The sequence below is a fragment of the Uloborus diversus genome, unplaced genomic scaffold, assembly GCF_026930045.1.
Source record: "Uloborus diversus isolate 005 unplaced genomic scaffold, Udiv.v.3.1 scaffold_1294, whole genome shotgun sequence".
Taxonomy (NCBI): domain Eukaryota; kingdom Metazoa; phylum Arthropoda; class Arachnida; order Araneae; family Uloboridae; genus Uloborus; species Uloborus diversus.
The window spans coordinates 8033-28666 of record NW_026557981.1 but is presented as its reverse complement, the minus strand read 5'-3'; the positions used below and the strand labels follow the sequence as shown (position 1 = coordinate 28666).

Below are 20634 nucleotides of genomic sequence, written 5' to 3'. Positions count from 1 at the left end.
TCCTCTGTCTTGGGGCAAGAGATGGCACTAGTAGCCCTGGTAGTTGCTGCTATACAGCATGATTTAGAAAAAAAATCAATGAAAACCTACCTAGGACGTTATCTTTATAGTCGTTTAACTCAAAACTTGAAAATATCCACTTACATCCCTTTGCTTCTCACTGCCTCAAATGATGTCACACTTTTTAAAAAATTTTGACCCCCCCCCCCCCTTTCTTTCTCACAAAGTGTCAAATATCACGCCAATTTTCATAAACATGTTCTCACCAAAAAAAAATGCGTAAAGTCACATTTAGTGTGACCCTCTCCCGGCCCCTTATCACAATCACCCCCTCAAAGCATGAAATCATTTGTGGACAGCCCTTTTCGTAATTCCTCTGAGCTTGAAAAGAGCAGCAGAACATCTTCTGATGCTCGTTTTTCAAAATAATACAGCAATACATGCTTTTCTCACTCATTAGCTGCCACTTGCAGCTGCACACGAATACAAGATTTATTGTTGTTTTTCAGTCGAAAAAGACCTGCTTCAGTTCGTATAAGTTGTGACATTCGCAAAACATAGCCTTCTTTTCAACTAGTTTCAACTAGCAATCAAACTGTCAGTCCAAAATATTAATTCAACTTCCCAGCTGCTTCGTATTCTTTTCTATGTCATTGTGCTATCCATTCTCAAAAAAAAAAAAAAAAAAAGCGCGAGTTACTTCAAGGTTTTTTTTATGTTACATGTACAGTAAAACATCGTCTTTAACATATACGTCATTTTCATAAAGTCCCGAATCATTCCTATTCATTTTAAATGCCAATATGTATAGTTTTTACGTCACGATCGGTTGCACCGTTATTACGGTTACCGATTACGGTTATATCGTTATTCCATGTTTTCTCCTCTTTAAAATTCGAAAATATTCTGCTTGTCTATCCTTCTTGCTTTCTACTGAGGCAGGGATTCTCCCAGGTATGGAAGGTCAAATAAGCCCCCCTTTCCCATTTTTGATAGGGTGGGGATGCCTATTCCATTTTTCAAAGCACTAATTAAAAACGATTATTCCTAATGTTATGATGATACAATCAAACACGTCAGACAACTATACTGCCGTGGTCAGTAAACGGCAGTATCTGCAGAAATGAGTTTTCGAGTTATTTGAAGAAACGCGTTTTGGATTCCGTACTAATGGTAAGAAAACGTTGGAATAAAACGTTGGAATGAAACTTTTTTTTTCGATCTTTATTTTACAGCGGAAACCAAACAAGCAAGCTTGTACAACAAAGCTGAAGTACAATAGATGACAACAATGCAAAAAAAATGAAAAATCAAAAGTTTGCAATTTCCTATAGCAAAAGAATTTACTGCCCTTTGCTTTCCTACGGCAGTAAATTCTTTTATAATACATCCATTCACCGATGAAAATTAAACTATTATAACAGTATTTTCATAATACGATTTCACCTATAACAACTTCTGCTAATGAAATTCTGGTGTTGAATAATAATTGCAAATTTTTGAGATAAGGGGCTGTCCGGAAATGATGTCACGCTTTGACTGAGGACGGGCTCGGGAAATTTTAACATTTTGTGACACGGGAAAGGGAGGGAGTAATAAGACTGAAGCATCACACTCCTTGTCACATCTCACAAGTTTTTCATAAGCATATTCTCACTTTTTAGCTTACTTTCCCAGTAAAAGTCAGAAAAAGAAGAAAAAAGCATGAAAAAAAGGCTTAATGCATCTTAAAAATATCCCGAAAAACAAAAAAAAGTCAAAATAAATAAAATAGTTAGATGAATATTGAAAAATTAAAAATTGGAAAATATGGTATTGAGATGGGGAAAAATGTCTGTCTGTCTGTCGGTCTGTCATCCCCTCCCCCATAATAACTTTTGAATGAATAGTCCGATTCGAACAATTTTTTTTTGTTAGAAAGATCTTGGCAAGGATATCTCATTCCCATAATTCATTTTTTGATTTGAACAATTTTTTGTTCAATTTTGAACAGATCAAAAAAATTTAACATTATCGCCTACGGGGAAATTCAAAGCAAAAATAAATCTTGAACTTAGAGGCGAAGTGGCTCCAAACAAACTTTGTAGGGAAAAGCTTTTGATGAAAAACATGTATCGTAAATATCTTTTTGATTTGAACAAGTTTTCGTTCAATTTCGAACAGTTCAAATCTCTTAACATTAGCGCCTACGGGGAAACTGTAAGTCAGTATAGATTCTGAACTTAAAGGCGGATTTACTTCAAACAAACTTTGTTGGAAATAGCTCTTGACGACCTACTCCCGACTCCGATATTTTTGGTGCTCCTGACTCCGACTTCGACTCCTGCTTTGGCAAAAATTTATGCACGGAGGAAAAATGGCTGACTCCGACTCTTGGAAATTCGACTCTGACTCCGACTCCTGTATCAAATAATAAGTCCTACTCCGTCTCTGCAAATATTGGCAGACTTGTGGACTTTTTGGGGAAATGACCGATTCCAACTCCGAGTCTTTGAATTTAAAACTTTCTACTCTCGAATCTTAACTCTTTTGTCCCAAAATCAGATGAACTCCGACTCTGACTCCACAGCCATGGTTTTTACTGTGAAATAATTGTTTTAAATATATTTTGATTTTATTTTCAATTTAAAGTTTTAATTTATGTATTCATTTTTGGCAGAGAAATCCTTTATGTTTTTACATAAAGATATGTGCAGACGATTTTTTTTCGACAATGAAAATTTTTTCTTTAAGTTGACATTTTATTGTTTTTATTTATTTTTGGAAGTACATTAATTCATTCTTAAAATTATTTTTTGCAACAGGAGAAAACGAACTATTTTTTTTAATGTGATTATTTCAATGAGCTTTTAATTTGAATTCTTTTTTTTTCCTTTTTGAAAGCGGTTGAAAGTTTTTTTTTTTTTTTTTTTGGAAAAAAATGTATTTAGCTGCTTTGTTTAAAAGGTGCTGCTATTTTATTTGTACTTTTATTTATTTTTTACGTATCTAATTCTTTAGATGAGCGAGGCATACTTTATTTCTCGAAATGACCTTAAAATATTAAAAAATATGTTTGAAATAATTTACGACTTTAGCTAATTTTGAGAATACTGATCAGATACTAGAAATTCGATATCGGTATACGGGAAAGTATGCTCGTTTAGTTCTAGACAGAACTTCTTGTTTTTTTGTGAGAATTTTACTTATGAAAAACTTGTGAGATGTGAAAAGGGGAAGGGAAAGCGTTAGGTGAAGTGCGACTCTTTGTGACAATAGGGGTACGGGATCAAAAGTGTTTAATATAAGTGTGACATCATTTATAGACAGCTCCTAATCCAATACCTATTGCCATACTTATAATCTAGAAACGTTTTGTTTAGAAAATGAAATGCATTGATTTTTGTATACTGCGAAATTGAAATCTTTTTATTTTTCAATTCTAATTGAAATATTTTGTCTTCCTTATTCCAGTTCAATGACCCTGATCCATACTTATGGGTGGTAAGTAGAATTTTGAATTTCATCAAAAAGTTCAGAGATTCTAGAAATGTTACACAATTTTCACTTGAAAAGGAATCGAAGATTTCCTAATTTAAAAACAACTTGAAGCGTCAATTAAAAAGCAAACAAAATTTGAATTAAAAAAGACCTTTCAATTCAAATTTTGTATACTTTTTAATTGATACGTTTCGTCTTTCTTTTCTTTTCTTTTCTTTTTTTTTTTTTGCATTTTTTGCAAATAAGTATACAAATAAATAAATAAATAAGCAAAAACGAAAATAAAATAATAAATAAAAATTAAACTAATTTGTTGAACACTAAAAAATCATGCTGAGTTCCAGAATATTTTTATTGTATTAGATTGTTGGTTAAGCTATGTCATAGTCTGTAAATAGCTATTGTTTTCTTCAACAGCCCCTGTATGGAGTTGCTGCTCTTTTGACTGCTTGTGTAGCCGTACGACCTTTTCTGACAAGTATTTTAATTTTCACTTGTAATAAGCAATACTGTATTTAAATTTAATTAAAGCTACTTAATAATATTCCTTTACTCTCAAAAACTGCTCTGTTTTGATAATTATTGATTCCTGCAAAAAATGACAACTGTGATAAAAAGTGTTCAAACATTTTTACCCCACCCCCCTCCCACCACACACGCAAAAGTTTTGTTAAGAATTATTTTTATTTTCCTATTTGTTTCTCCCAGAAAGAAAAATATTACACAGTGTTAACATGAAAAAATAAATAAGTGAATAATATATGAATTTAAAAAAATGTATATTTTGAAAAAAGTGTTATTGATACTGATTATGTCGTAACAGGAATCACGAAGCGATCAGAGCAAGGATAAAATAAAATACTTTAATGAAGTAAATGGTATTTACAACAGCACTTTCTAAACGATTTATGCTAACAAAAATTTGTCCTAATCTACTTACAGATTTTATACAATGGCACAAATAATACTGATCAAAACAGCTTGAGAAAAATAAATCACGAACTGTCGTAGTCAAACGTTAAGTAATCTATTGTCAATTTCTCTTGTTAATAGACTTTATTGCTAGTTCCAGCCGCTAGGTTCCAGAGGTTTATTTTTTCATTTATTTTTTTTACAGATATTGAGAGTATTGTCAAAATTGTTTCCGATTTTTTTTTATTTTTATTTTGGTCTTCAAACCTCCGTTTGGAGTTTCTTTAAAAAAAAATAAATGAAATGTGTAGAAACTGTTTCTCTGCCAGCATAGTTTCGATGCAGTAAAAACAACCTGTCCTTTTTAACATTGCTTCCATACAGAGTCTCTTAGGAGATTCTAGTATTTAATTTCCACAAAGCGGAGATAATTGCCTGAGTACAGAATTAAAAATCGGCGTTATTTTGGTCTTAGTGTTTTTTTTTTTTTTTGAAAAATAGGGGGGGGGGGAGCGCAGACAAAGGAAATTATTAATTTCAGAATGTAATTATGAATTGAAATCTTCTTTCTTCCTTTTTTTTTCTCTTTCGGTTCTTTTCTGAACATGCTAAGACTGCTAAGATTCGAATGTTTCGAAAACCATGCATCCAAATCCTGTAAAAGTTATATCACTTGGGAAGAGAATAATTCACATACACTCATATAGAATTGAATCACAATACGAGAAAAAAAAAACTGCTTATAAAAACTTCCTTAAGGCACACAAAGCTTACACACTTAAATTTATAGCCCAGTATAACCACTTTTTGAAAGTTAAAATTTTTACATAATTTTCTAGATATCATGAAAAAGGACAATCTTTCTGGAAAATATTTAATTTTATCAACTGTTTTTCAGATGTCAAAGTGTGGCAGTTGGGATATTGGATGCATACAATTTATTGCATAGGAATGTTTTTCTACGTTTTTGTAGAGTTGGTAATTGCAGCTACAAATCCGCAGTCTGATGGATCCTTAAATCCACTCACATACGAAGAGGGAAGGTATGTATTTTGGCATGAGTATTTTTGAAGTCTTTTTTTTTTTCTTTATGGATGCGTCAGGGGCACCCCGATGGAAAGTCACGAGAGACTGCGACCTCCCAAAATTTTCCTTTTCGGTAAATTTTGTCTGACGATTCGGAAAATTTTGAAACATAGTTGTAGTGCTGCAATTTTTAAAAGCCTGAATGTCCCTTTTAATTAGATGTACTTATGTGTACATACCCATATTTTACCATTCGAAAAATTTTTGGGTTCGAGTCGATAAATTTAGAATTTCTGCCCTCGTAAAAATATAAGCTTAAAGTACCCTTGATAGGCGCGTTTGTTTCTGTTTGCAGCGATAACGTAGCCTAGAGTTGTGGAAAGGGCTTTTAATCTTTTATTATAATTTTACTTAATAAATAGTCTACTTCTCCTTATCTTTTGTGTATTATTTATACATTGATTGTATACAAGGCTGAAGTTCATTAAAATATATTTGTGGATATACACCTACACGTATTTAAAAGGAAGTTGTCATGACTGACGGATTTGTTTGCTACCTAAAAAAGGCAGTTTAAATTATTTAGCCAACTTTATGTTAAAAAGCAAATATTTTTTAAAAGGATTGTTTGTTAAAACAATTTGTATTATTTTTCAAATACTAAACTGAATATTTTGGAGGACGGTGATCCTTTTCAACTATTGCAGTTATATTGTTTTGTTTTGTCTTTCTCTAAATGAGTTTCAATATTTATCTTTCGACAGAAACTTCGTGCACGATTTCTTCATCTTCTGATTTTAGCCTACTTTCCCGTATAAGTCAAAGTCAAAAAAGCACGAGAAAAAGCTTTATGCATCCAAAAACATCGCTAAAAACGAAAAAAAAAAGTCAAAATAAAATTAAGCAAATAAATATTGAAATATTTAAGATTGATAAGTGGGGGGTTTTAGATGGAGAAAATGCGTGTCTGTCAGTCTGTCATGAGGGTTTTTTTCTTTTTTTTGACAAAATGTATTTGTTTTGATGAGCTTTTTATTTTTAATTCTTTTTTTAATGATAAAATATTTTTTTATTAAAAAAATTGCTACATTGCTTAAAAGTTGCTATTATTTTATTATTTTTTCTTTACATATCTATTTAATCAGATGAGACAGGCATGTTTTGTTGCTAGAAATCAGATTAAAGTGTAAAAATTTATGTTTGACCCAATTTGCAGTCTTAGCTAATTCAAAGATAATTGATCGGTGTTGGTGCTTGGGAAAGGCTCGTTTAGTTCTGAAGGGAACCTCTTGTTTTTCTTTATTTTACGTTTTCATCAGTTATTGTACTTATTCCTTTTTATTTTTAAAAAACTGTTGCATAGTGTTCAATAAATAAATATATGTTATTGACATAAATAAATGTTATGCTTGAGGAACATCAGCTGAATACTTTTGTGTAGGTCTGCTTTTACAAAACTTTTAATAGAGAATTGAAGTGAATTTGTGCCGAAGAGAATTTATTTCTTTGTTTTTTTAATGTTTTAGAGAATTAGCAGGAGTTATGATCACCACGATATGGATGTTCATTTGCAAACAATCGCCTGCTATAAGGTAAGTATCTGAATTTTGTGTCGCTCACATATTTTTCTTGTGTGGCAAACAATCTAGTATAGGAGAGAGTGTTGTACCCCGGGACATTTTTCATATCTTAATATTTAACGTCAATTTTTTGAATCAAATTTCAAATATAAAAGTCATATTAAAATACCCAAACATCCTTCTATGCAATATATTTTTTAAAAAAGTTCAGACAGTTTGAAACTAAAATATTGCCAGCCATTTAAAGTAAAAGTACCAAGCTTTCCCAAGGTACAACATCCTATTGCACCTTGGGACACATCCTGCTGTACTATGGGAAATTCTTTATGATTCAGGAAACAGCCATATACTTAAACCAATTTTGCACCAGAAAAAAAATCCATGGTTGGGAATTAAATTATGAATAATTAATTATGAATTATGAATAATGAATAATGAATTATTATCTAACATTAAATGCGTTTAAAAGACTACATAAGATTGGAACATTGTTCCATGCTCCTAAACATACCTTAATTATTAAGAACCATGCATGCTGTACCTTGGAACGTGTCCTAAGGTACAAAATGCTTGGCTATCTCAAGGTACAATCACCACGTTGTTTAAAAAGAAGAAAAAAGGTGGTCAATCAGGATGCACTATCATTATTTTCTCATAAGCAAAATATTTAAAATACTACTCTTTTATAACAAAATAAAATTCAGTTGATTAAATTTACAAATACAAAGACAGAAAATGTATTAAAAATGAAGAAAATATTTACTTGGGAGTCATAAAATTTTATTTATCCCACAAAATCGTCAATTTTACTCATTTGATGCTTATTTTTACTATGGCACCATTTAGTGGTGAAGGTTACTATTAGAGATTATAAAAACATAGCTGTTAAAAATAGATTCTTAGAAATTAGCAATGTCCCAAGGTACAACACCCTCCCCTACCTAAAAAAGGTTTAGGAAATTATCTTGTTTGAACCAGATTGTGTCACATTTTGTGTATGTAATTACAATATAAACATTGGGCACGCATCCCGTTTTTATTTTATAACACTCACAGAAGTAAGTAATTATGTATGATGTTCAACAAACTTAAATTTTGTTTCTTTGGCACCCAATAAAACCACTGAACGGCAGCCAAAATGCTTCTTTTTTACATTAACAAAAATAACGAGTTCCATTTTGATTACCACTTAAAGTTTAGAGAGAAATGTTCTTATTCTTTATTTTATTCCTGTTTAAGTTTTTCGCAGCTTTTTTGATCTTATTTGCAATCTATTAATTATGTTTCAGGTGATGTCGCATAAGATGCATGCCAGCAATGAAATTATGCGGTTTTCGAAGATTTTAAACTTGCTTCCTAAACGACTGCACCACGATTTATGTTTTTGTTTATTTTGCGTTTGGTGAACGGTAATTTTCTTGTGTTTTGCTTCTTCTTTCGCTTTCCTTTTTAGATATCTTAAAGAGCAACTTAAAAAATTGCGATGGATTTCTTTGTTGAAATATGACTATGACGGAATACCTGCAATGTCTTCCACAATGTTTTTTGATGACCAAATTAATTACAATGCACTTCAAGCTAAATATGTCCCAATTAAATATCAAACATGCATTCTTTGCCCTTACTTCACCTTCAAGTATTCCTTGCTACGTTTCCACTCTTGACTTTAATTTTACCCTTTTCTCTCGGTATATTTCGTACATTTCAATTTTCAGATATCGCTTGTTTAGAAGAAGAGTGCCACAACACGACATTTTTTATTTTCTTTTTTTTTCTCTCTTAATGCCTTCAAAAGACGCTATTTTCTTTGGAAAATAATAACAGATTTTTTGTTCTAATATTAACCGCTGGAGAGCAGCAAACTTACGTTTCTTAATGCAAACTGCCTGAAGAGTTCAACTTCAAACGCTTCTCCTGTAAAATTTCTTTTTTTTTTATTGTAGCGCTTTTCTTCCAAATGAGCAATATGCATTATTCAATGTATTTTTCTCACAGTTCTATTTTTTTCGCATGTACCATGTATTGTTATATACTAATATGGGATTATTCAAAGCTTAATTTCTAATGAAATAAGTTCAAGAGCCCTATAGTCTTTGAAATTCGTTTTAATGCGTAAAGAGTCTGAGTTTCGTTTTATAAGGGGGAAAAAAACAACATAAAATTGAAAAGAAGTAGATGGGCTGAGCTTTTGTGAGCTCCCATGAAACTCTCACTCTGGAACTAATGTCATAAACCTGAAATGTAGAAACAAAGAAATGACAAAAATTACTTTCTGATGAATGAAAATTTCATTAAAAAAAAAAATTCATTAGCTTATCTTGGTTTTTTTAGATGTAAAAAAGAACATCCTTCAGAACTAAGCGATCTTACTTTATCCTATACCAACATCGATTTCTTAACATTAGTTTGTTGCAACAACAGTAACAATAGTTAATAATAATAATATTGATGGTGATGATAGTGATGATAATGATGATGATGACAATGGAAATAATGATTATAATAATAAAATACGAAGATAATTAAAGATTTAAATCTGTATATTAATTTGATTTTTGAAAAATGAAGTATTTTTGCACTAAAAGCAAAATGCTTTGCACTTTCTGAACTCTTAAAAGGATTTATAAATTTAATAAATCAATAAATAATCATGAATTTGACAGAACAGTGTTAAAGCGGCGGAAAACTTAAATACTAATTACTAGTTTTTATTTTTAATGACAGCAAATAAGATATAAATGTAATCATTGTATCCCAATTCCCCCCCCCCCTTTTATTTTAATTTTTTGATCGAAAAATATACATATATTTCCATCGTTATTAGAGTTTTGGATTAAAAAAAAGCGTTAAATTTGTCCGTAACGGTCAATATTAAATATTTTTCCCGTTGTCCACAAAATATGTCTCAATTTCAAAAGAATCAGTTACTTTGGAAACGGTATAAATCTCATCAATGGAACTTATTGAAAACAGAAAGCAGCGTGTAACCGCGACCCATAATTTTTCTGCACTGCGAGCAAAAATTGGGACCACTAAATAAAGTGTTCTATTTTAATGATACTCATTTTCCTTCTGCACCACTTGATATCTCTTTAAGAAAAAAAAAAAAAAAAAAAAAACAGCGAAACTCCTAATGCTACAATTTAAGGAGGGGGGAAAAAACGATATTTATCCCTTTTCTGAAGTAAACAATTCAATTAAACATCAATATCTGTCTCTCTTCTCGGTTTTTATTACAGGTTCAAACAATTGATTTGTATTAATTTCTAAAGAAACATAGTCTTAAGTCCAATCAGAAAGGTTTGGTACACCAACAATGGAGTCGTTTCCGAAATTTTAAAAGTATTTTTATTTGAAAGAGAATGCTTAAAACATAGGATCTGACCATTTTTTACAGTATTTAACTAAGTTTAATATTTTTAAAAACTTACTTTAATCGGTGCGCTTTCATTGTTTATGCTTCTGCCGATGACATCACGAATGATAAAATACCATTCACAGAGCACAATATTTGATTCACTTCTTTACTCACGTGTGTTGGCAACGGTATGGTTGATAGCAAGCGTAGAGCGCAATATTTAACTCACTTCTTGATTATCATAACGTGGAAACGCGGTAGACAGATGCGCCAAAGTACATCATTCGTGACGTCGTAAATACCACACCTTATTTTCTAAATCGGACATTTTAAAAAATTGATTAAAAATAAAGCGTTGGGAAAATGAAAGTTTTTTCCTCGCTCCATGTTATTTTGTTGCTTATTCTATCAATAGTAGTACTTTTATACTTAATATAAAAGTGGTACTTTTGACTGAAGGAAACAACCCCATTTTTGTTAAAATATTCGAATTCGCATACCTTTACATACATTAGCTCGCATCGTTTTACATTGAAGAATAAGTTTTTTGCAGCCATGAAACATGTCGCTGCTTTTTTTTTGCTAACTAGCACTGTTTTAGAGGTTGCAGGTTTTACCCTTTTCTTCATAATGATTGTTCTTAGTCTTTCTTTTTAAAACAGGCTTTCCAAAACCCTATTGCAATTTATTTATTTCTATTTAGTTGCTTATTTACATTTATTTATTCATTCTTTATTCATGTATTAATTCATTTATAATTAAGATATGACCCTTCTTTGATTCCAGCATAACAAATTGCACTTAAATAAATCAGAATTGATGCCCCAAGTTAATATATTTTATAGTCACAAATGCTCTGTCAAATATCTAACGATTTCACAATGAAATAGTACTTCTTTTATTTTTATATTGAGTTGAAATAGAACAATACTTTTAACACTTAAAGATTTTGAATTGTTACGCCACACAGCAGCACTCCTTCATTATTCCTATTAATTTTTCTTATTCATTTATCCTTTGAAAATATCAGATTGTCAGTTACCTTGTTATATTAAAGTTTATTTTCATAAAAATATATTCACTAGTTCTTTGAAAATTATAGGTGTATATTTCCACCGTGGTGTCACTGCAGAAAATCAACAACGGATTCTCTTCAACAGCAAAACTCTGTAGATGTATTTATGGACATGGGGAAGGCCTCTTTGCTGCTCCCAGGCCCTTAAAGTATGAACTTTGTCGCACATTATGTTGAAATCCTGAAGTGAACCCTAAATTTCTTCAATACTTCTGTATAATTTCATTGCTGGCTAGTGGCTACATAAACTCTTGATAATTCAAAACGTTTAGTATCAATACTTTTGAGTAAAGCAACGCATCAATCAAAAGTGAAGTAGAATTTCTGTGAGCCGAACCTTTTTAACTCTGATCTAAAGAATTCCGGATAACAGTTATTGGTCTGCGTTGCCTTTTCTTTTTGAATTTGAGAGGCTATTTGAAAATATCAATTGTATTTATTTGCTTCAAAGGCGCATCTTAAAAAAGAAAAACCTTTAGAGAAATCTTCAAACATCAATGATTATATTATGAAACGATAGAGGGGCGAGAGAGGAAATTTATAAACTTTATTGTGCTAAACGGGAAAAGTAAGTGTTGAACGAGTGCGGGATTGAGCAGTATATTTATTACTAGTGGTACCCGCACGGCTTTGCACGTAGTAGAAAATTAAAAGGTCATTTGGTTCTCCTGTATATTTACAAATAATGGATGATGAATTTCTTGCCAATTTGCTTATAATCTTGCCAACTTGCTATGGTTGCCCATCTTACGGTTCCACGTTATGATAATTTGGTAATTTACTTTTCCACGTTGTGATAATTTTGCTCAGGAAAATGTTTTTAAAATTGGAATAGAAAAAGAACAAAATCGAATTTTCGAAAAACGCTTCAAGGTGCACACCCCCATGCTATAAACTAACTTTGTGCCAAATTTCATGAAAATCGGCTGAACGGTTTAGGCGCTATGCGCGTCACAGAGATCAGGACATCCTACAGACAAACAGAGATACTTTAAACATTTCATTATTAGTAAAGATTATTTTTTCGTTCTGGCGACCAGTTGTGCCCTTTTTATGATTTTCTACTCATGCAACTTAAATCTAGTTCCCAATTTAGCCCTTTAGTACTAACTCTCAATGTTCCATTCAAATTATTTTAAACGTTTTTATTTAATAATGATGTTTTTATCTTGAAAATTTTAGCAGGTAAAAACAACTTTGCTACATAAGTACTTTTTTTTTACAGATCAAAAAACGCCAAAAAGACCAAGAATGAATCAGTATTTGTTCTGTTTATTGTGATTTTCAGTTTGCTTCCTCTTTTTCTGTGGGCTCTTTGCTATTCTGACGCAATGAATTCCAGTTATATTTCTTTGTGCAGTGATTTCTTCCCGGAAGAATTCTCTTTCTGACTCAAAAATTTTTATGAAAGCTCATTTTTCCAGAGTCAAAAATTGTTTCAGTAATTGCACAAATAAAATGTTAATACACAAACATAGGTTCGGTGTATCTCTGCTTCTTATTTGTCTTTCGCTCATACTTAGAGTACAAACACTGGCGTACTAAATTAAAAGAGCGATGTAATGTCTAAGCAGGAAACAAAGAAATTTTATGATCGGTGAGATGGGACAATCAATTCGACAGAAAGATTGTTTATATATTCATTACTCGTAAAAGTCCGAAATCTGATAAATGTCGACATTAAGCCGGTGAACATCAACATTCATATACCAAAGACATCGGCGGAAGTCCGAATATTTCCGGTGAAAGTCGACATACTCCAATTTCAGTCTTTTACGCTAACAAAATCACGAGCAACAAACGTTACGATAACAAATATAGTGACCGCCGCTTATTTGAATCATGTTTCATTCAAACAGCTTTGATTCAGTAAAGCGACTGATTCAATCAAGTGAAGTTGTGTATTTTTTTTTTTTTTTCAATGTGGAATTCTGCACACAACTTAAGAGAACTTTATTTTTTCTTAGTCAAACAAGATAAAGTATATAATTAAAATTTATACCGTTTCCTCAAAATTTTAATTCTTTGATAATTTAAAGAACTTTTATAATAAAACAATATGAAAAAGCAGTTACAAAATTCAAATTTTAATTTTTTTGCTTCGAAAACTTTATCTGCTGTTGATTGATAAAAATAGGTAGTAATTAATTTAGGCCCTCTTTATTCAATGTCATAGTCATAGTTCTTTAATTATAGGCATCAGAATTCGCACATTGTTACTCTAATGAAACCTAGAGCGCATCGATACCATGTCTCTCTCCATCTTACTGTTTTTTTTTTTTTTTTTTTTTTTGCCTTTCCGAAGAAATCTGTGCACTCTAGACAGTTTTTCTTTCTAGACTAGGCGATATCAAAAATTTAATACCGCGATATATCGTTCTCCAACTATCGATATTTTCGATATATCGATATAGTCTCGGAAATATTCAAAATTTTCCGGGGGGGGGGGAGAGGCTGCAAAGGCTATAGTTCAATGCATATTATATCGAAAAACAACAAAAAACATTTCCAAATATAATAAATACAATTTTTTCTCTAATTAAAAACTTTCCTGGAGGGAGGGGGACGTGCAAATAGTATAGTTCAATGCATGACAAAAGTGCTTCGCAACGAAAACGTTTTAAATATTCAATTCAATATTTTGTTTAAGTATTTTAATTTGAGCAGTCTTAATAATTTGAATATACTTAGAACTAGAGATCCTAAATACGTATATAGTATCCGTATACAGAATCTCTACTTAGAACTATATTTCGTATTGACGTCTTAAATAGTTTATTTTTAATCAATTAATAGCTCTTGCTTTAAGACTTTTTACTTCTTAATTGAGTAACATTAAAGTAAGATACTAATAAGAAATCTTTAAAGAATGCAGCTATAAATTTTGGAAGCAATCACACCATACACCCATTAAGCACACAGTGAAATATACCTTTGAACTATGAAATATACCTCTACTAATTTATATGTCACTAGCTGCATAACTCGGCGTTGCACGGTCTACCTCGAAAATAAAAGTATCGTCTAGTGACACATGTTTAACAATTAGGTTTAAAAAATAAGAAAAAAAAATAGCTGTCAACTTCCCGTCAATGTGTACAAAGAACAATTCTGTGACTCAAAATTTAAATTTAGACTTCATTGGATTTTTTCAAAATAATTCCATTTCACGGATTTTCTGGCGAACCCCCCCCCCCCCCCCCCCCCACACACACACCCGACGAAGGAAACTTATGTGATTTCTTGAGCATCAAAGGACCGCTGTGCCAGTTTGAAAAAATTCCGACGAAAACTCTATTTGCATAAGGAAAACCCCCTGTGTGGTGTAACCCTCCCCCTTTCCTCATAGATAGGTGAAAAACCCTATGACAAATCCTGACCATCAAAGAATCGCTGTGCCAAATTTAGCAACGATCCGACGAAAACAGTGGATTTGTGTAAGGAAATCCCTTGTGGGAGGGGGGGGGGGGGTTTCCCCCAGTGCGAACGGAAAGTACCGTATGTTAATTCTTGAGCAGCAAAGGACCTCTCTGCAAAAATTTTCAAAATTCTTACGTAAATTGGATTTGTATAAGGAAAACCTCCGTGGGGTGTTTTTGCACCGCACCCCCTCCCTCATAGGTAGGCGAAAAACTCCCTATGAAAGTTCCTAAGCATGAAAGAACGGCTGTGTCAAATTAGGCAAAGATCCGACAAAAACTGAATTCTTAAAAGGAAACCCCCGATGCGAGAGGGGGGGGGGGGGTTCTGATTGTGAACGAAGAGTGCCCTATGTGAATTCTTGGGGATATTTCGATAATTGGGAATCTGGCGCGGTCGCCAAATTTTTTGCGATACTTATTTATTTTGGCAACTCTCTTCCTATCTGTTGCTTTATGGTAATCCCACGAGTCCAAATATTTCCCTATTTTTTCCCCTACTATTAATCTAAAGGATTTGATTAAATTTTTGTGTCGCGAGTAATTAAACTCGTGAAATAAATTACGTTTTGAGCGAGAATTATTTAAATTTGATCTTAGCTGAATTTTCACAGCATTAATATTCAAAATTCTTAACATAGTTACTCCTGCACAATTCTTAATCGGGTAGAATTACGGTAACCGGGTCGCGGCGATAAATATTTCATTCTGGCAACCCGCTGCCTTATTTGGCGACGGAGCAATTTTGGTAACCCTACACCCAAGCTGATTTGCCATTCGTTCGGCCAATCAGCCATTTCAGAATTCACCTTTAAAAAATTGTAATTTATTTGTACAATAAATCTTACTTTTTTTTTTTTTTAATTCCATGGAATAATATTTTAAATTTTCTCAAATGTGATTTTTTCCGAAAATTGGCAACATATTGTGTTTTTTCAATTTTTAGATCTTCGAAACATTTTATGAAATTTTACATCGCGAAATGTTGTCACTTTTAATTCTTTTAAGTTATAGATTTAAAAATTAGTTATTCATACCTTTTGGATACGTTTTTGGAATGTGATCGCAGTAAGTTATTTCCTTCATGTTTTATTGTTCTATCTTAAATTTAAAATTCATTAATTATCGTAATCACTTATTCAGTAAGTGAGAATTACAATTTTAGTTATGAAAACATTCACTGAATGGATATTTTGAAGTGATTTAACATGTTTAGTAGATCGTTTTAAGTCTTAATTAAACAGTAAGTGTTTTTAATGGCTTTTTCTCAGATTATTTCGGACTAAAGTCGTGTTCTATCCAACTTTTACTGTTGTTAAATTTCGGTAAAAAATTATGTTTCATTTTAATGTTCTTTAGGAGATTAAACTTGTTAATAAAAAGTGTAACACCATATGCGTCATGAAACTTTTCACTCATATACATCAAGATATTTTATTTCTTTTCCACAGAAAAAAATGAGTTCAATATTACTGCAATGGAAACGTATAGAGCAGTATCGGCATATTTTTATTAAAAAATTTTTTTCGCATTTTTGTCATGGATTGTATTTCAGCTTTCTTGTACAAGCTTGCTTACTTGCTTTCTACTGAAAAAACTAAAAGGTCAAATTTCATCATTTCGCTATTGTTAGTATCGAATCCAAAACACGTTTCTTTTTATGTCTCATTCGCTTTATCTTCCGACGTTTAAGTTAACGTCTTGAAAAAAGTTACCTCTTATTTGTCTTTTCTGCAAAATTTATTTCAAAGTAAGAAAAATAATAAAAGTTGTAAAAAAATTGTACAATATTTTAAAAAAGAAAAAAGAATTTTAATGCTTTTTTTCCTTTACGGTTGCAATCAGAGAAAGAAAATGGTTAATAAACAGTTGTAGTTACCTAGGTGATAGTTTGAGCAATCCGAAGCTCCGCCCCTTGTCTTTGGGTCAACTTTCATTTGATGATTTCTTTTGTTTACATTGTAGTGCTTTGTTTACATTGAGTCGTAGGTGCCAAATTTGGCAGCTTTTGGAAAAATACGCCAACGCGACCCGGTTACCGTAATTCTACCCTTAATCGTTTTGCAGAAGTTGGGATATACTTGTAAGTTTACTTTTTATATTCGTTGATTTAGTTCATTTTTAATTTTTCCTGAATTTATTTTAATTATCGAATTTTGGCCGTAGATGGCTAGTGGTTCCCGAGACGATTTGCATTCTAAATTAAGGCACTTTAATATTATTTCTTGGAGCGGACTGCTAGAATCGGAAAATGTAGCCCTGAATTTTTTCACAGAGATGGGGGTTGCCCCTGACCCTAATGAATGTCCTCCTTGTTCTTGTGGAAAGGAAATGCATGCCAGAAAAGACAAGAACAGAAAATTTGGATTCTATTATTTCTGTCGACCATGTAATAAGAAGGTATTTCTTTTTCTTCCCCTCTTTTAGTAGGTTACCTTACTTGATTTTTTGCTACTTCTTCATCATCGGTCTTACCATAAATCTCAAACTCTCACACAGATTGTAGCCAAGTTATTAGGGGGAAAAAATCGGTAACTGAGATTTTTGGTGACTTTTCTAACTGTCGCCAGGTGATTGGATGCCAAAGGCTAATGTTAAATAGACTGCCAGAAAATAACGCTAAAAAGCTAAAGTTTAATGAATATTTTAACATTATTGTATTATAGAAATGCTTAAAACTTACAATACTAATATTTATATGCAGTGGTAAGCCTGGTAATGCGTAGCTAACGATTTCTCGCTAAATTTGGTGTACTTGTTTTAGATTTCTCCCGCCAAGAACACCTTTTTCGATGATCTGCGGTTGTCTTTTCAGGAGATTTTGGTGGTTATTGTGGCATTTTTAATGAAGTTTCCTCTTACGCAAATTCTGGAGGAGGTGCGTGAGTTTCGGTGGGAAAGTAAAGCCAAAAATCCTACGATGTCCACTGAAACCATCGTCAACTTATTCAGCTACATGCGAGAGGTTGCTGAAGTCTTTTCCTCCCACCATTCTAAACTTCTAGGGGGAGTAGGAAAAACCATTTGTTTAGACGAGACGTTCCTTACGATTAGGAAATATAATCGAGGAAGAATTACACCTAATATGACTCAGGTCGTACTAGGAATCTATTGCAAATATATGTTTTAGATGTTTCCGCTATCGATCATTTTATGTAGTGTGCACGTTTTGCTTATTCGTTTCTCCTTATCTTTCTAGGGATGATAAAGAAGGGCTTTTTTTTCCTTGTAAATGGAAAGAGTAAGAGGGATTTGTGGCCCCTTATTAAAAAACACTGCCACCCAGATACCAGCTACATATGTACTGATGAGGCGAAACAGTATTTTAACGTTAAAAATCTGTTTACCTATGCGGTTCACAAAAAAAAAAAACGAACCATAGCAAGGGTCAGTTTGTAGACAAAAAAGATCCCACAAATACGATCAATCCCCTTGAAAATGAAAACAGGATCCTAAAAACAACCCTGAAGTCGCGAAGGTCGATGCCAATGCTTCGCCAATATATGGCACTGCATTATTATCGGCGTTTCCGTCTTCAGGGTTTGGCAAACAATGGCGCTCGACTTGATCGATTCCTCAGGGACATCGCTGCTGTCTATCCTGGTTACGGCAAACAAGGGTTAGAAATGCAATATATTGATCCCCCAACTGCTGAGTCTGAAGGAATTTGATGCCGAAATATAGAGTTCCGACAGATTCAGGTACAGAAGATTTGGAGAGAGACATTCCCTTTTTTGAAGAAGAAGATGATGATCCGGACTTTGATCCGTGCCAAATTTGAAATATTTTTTCTCCAAAAATATTGGTGATATATTTTTTTTCACTTTATTATTAGCACAAATTCGTATGACCTACTGCAATGTAAGGAACTACTTTGATATACCCCCCAAATCGGAAATTTGGCGACTTTTTTTTCTCGCCAAGGGAAATACCTGTTTTTGGCGCCTTTTTTTTCACAAAACTTTTTTTAAAAAACTCAAAAAATTATACAAAATACAAGAAAATACTAAATTTGGCAACAGCAAAAACCTAAAAGCTGAAAAAAACCTAAATTGGCAAAACCAAAATAAGAAACAGCAACCCTAAAAAGTCAGTAGTAGTGCCATATTTGGCGCATAATTTTTTTTTTTGGGGGGGGGGGGGTATATCAAAGTTATACCCAATGTAAATAGTGGTCATTATGTTCTTTGTTTAAAAAGTTGTAACTTTTTAAACTTAAAATTAAAAAAAAAATGTTTAAATGTGAAGATGTTGTCCTGTTGAATTGTCTTGGGAAAATGGTTGTATGATTTTATAGATAATAAGTGCTAAGATTACATAGAAATTCATTATTATCTTGTTTTCTTTCTTTTGCATAAATCTTGTTGAGCCTTTAAAATCATTTCAAGTTTTGGTAAATAAAACCCTACGCTTTTCCCTTTGTTTACGTTTCGGAAAGGAAAAATTATCCCCGCGCATGCATTGGTGCCAATGATTTGACGCCAATAGAAAATGATCGCCAGATTCCCAATTATCGAAATCTTCCCGAATTCTTGACCATCAAAGGACCTATGTGCCACATTTTGTCATATAATGTATTGAGATTCCTTGACGTTTAATATGCATTTTATTTTAGTTGAATTTGGGAACCAGCTTTACGTTACAACATTTAAATCATCTTAAGTCGTTCTGACAATATTTTAAAAACCTCAAGTCACGTTCACTTACAATTATATTAAAAGTAACATTTGATGAAATAATTAAATATGCAAGGCTAAACTATATTACACGCCCTTTCTTTTCAATGAAACAATAAAATAAAACGAAAAAAAGAAAAATTAAAAATTCAAATTTGGCTTAAAGTTTCAAAGCAAAATAAAAAGTCAAACATAGTCTTTAAAACGTATTGGCGGTCTAATAGCTCTTTTGGGTCTCGCCATTTTAGGAGTAGCTGGAGCAGTTTGTTTCGCTGGGGTGGAATCGTCTAACTTTCTTGGTCTTAAGTGTATTCTATTACGGCGATATACAATTCCTTCTGCGGACTTTACTAAATATGATCTTTGACTGTGTTTTTCTATAATAGTTCCTGGTATCCATTTACGATGATGAATTTGTAGATACACTGGATCTTTTACATTTAAAGATTTTAACTTCGTTGTTGAAAAATCATTATAATATCTTTGCTTGTTTTGATTTTCTTTGAGTTGCTGAATGGTGCTTCTAGTGGAAAATAAAGGTTTTAATAAAATTGTCTTCTGGGGTACCACTGACCTTAAGCGTCTTCCCATCAACATTTCTGCTGGAGAAGGCAATTTAAATTTTGGCGTGTTATTGTACTCCAAGATTGCTAAATTAGGATCGCCTCCAGAAGCTTTGACTTTCAAAAGGATGTTTTTCATTGTCCCTATTGATCTTTCAATCATTCCATTAGATCTTGGATATCTAGGAGATGATGTTATAGGTTGAATATCATATAATTTCAAAAATGACAAGTATGCTTGACTGTCAAAAGGTGGGCCATTGTCTGAATGTATTTTCTGCGGAATTCCATGTGCACGAAATATTTGTTTAAGTGCACTGATCACTGCTGTAGCTGTTTTCGTGTTCAGCTTCCTCAATTCTACAAATTTTGAATGGTAATCTATTACTTGTAAGAAGTTATCTCCATCTAAATGCATAAAGTCTACGCCAACTTCTTCCCAAGGCAGTTTTGGAATATCATAAGGCATTAATGTTTCTTTCTGATTTGCAGTTTGGCGCTCTTGGCGGACTTGGCATCGCTCCACGTAATCTTTAATATGTTCA

General features: G+C 32.4%; 1 protein-coding gene across 1 annotated transcript in view; it reads left to right on the top strand.

Annotated features, from left to right (window-relative positions):
- The window catches only part of LOC129232578 (transmembrane protein 220-like), a 29865-nt gene extending 16976 nt beyond the window's left edge, over window positions 1–12889 (top strand). The window contains exons 3-8 of the mRNA XM_054866711.1: window positions 3454–3483; window positions 3898–3958; window positions 5291–5435; window positions 6945–7010; window positions 11459–11580; window positions 12657–12889. Of these exons, the coding sequence (XP_054722686.1) occupies window positions 3454–3483; window positions 3898–3958; window positions 5291–5435; window positions 6945–7010; window positions 11459–11579 (423 nt within the window). The 3' untranslated portion in view covers window position 11580; window positions 12657–12889. The remainder of the gene's footprint in view (window positions 1–3453; window positions 3484–3897; window positions 3959–5290; window positions 5436–6944; window positions 7011–11458; window positions 11581–12656) is intronic.
- The last annotated feature ends 7745 nt before the right edge of the window (window positions 12890–20634 follow it).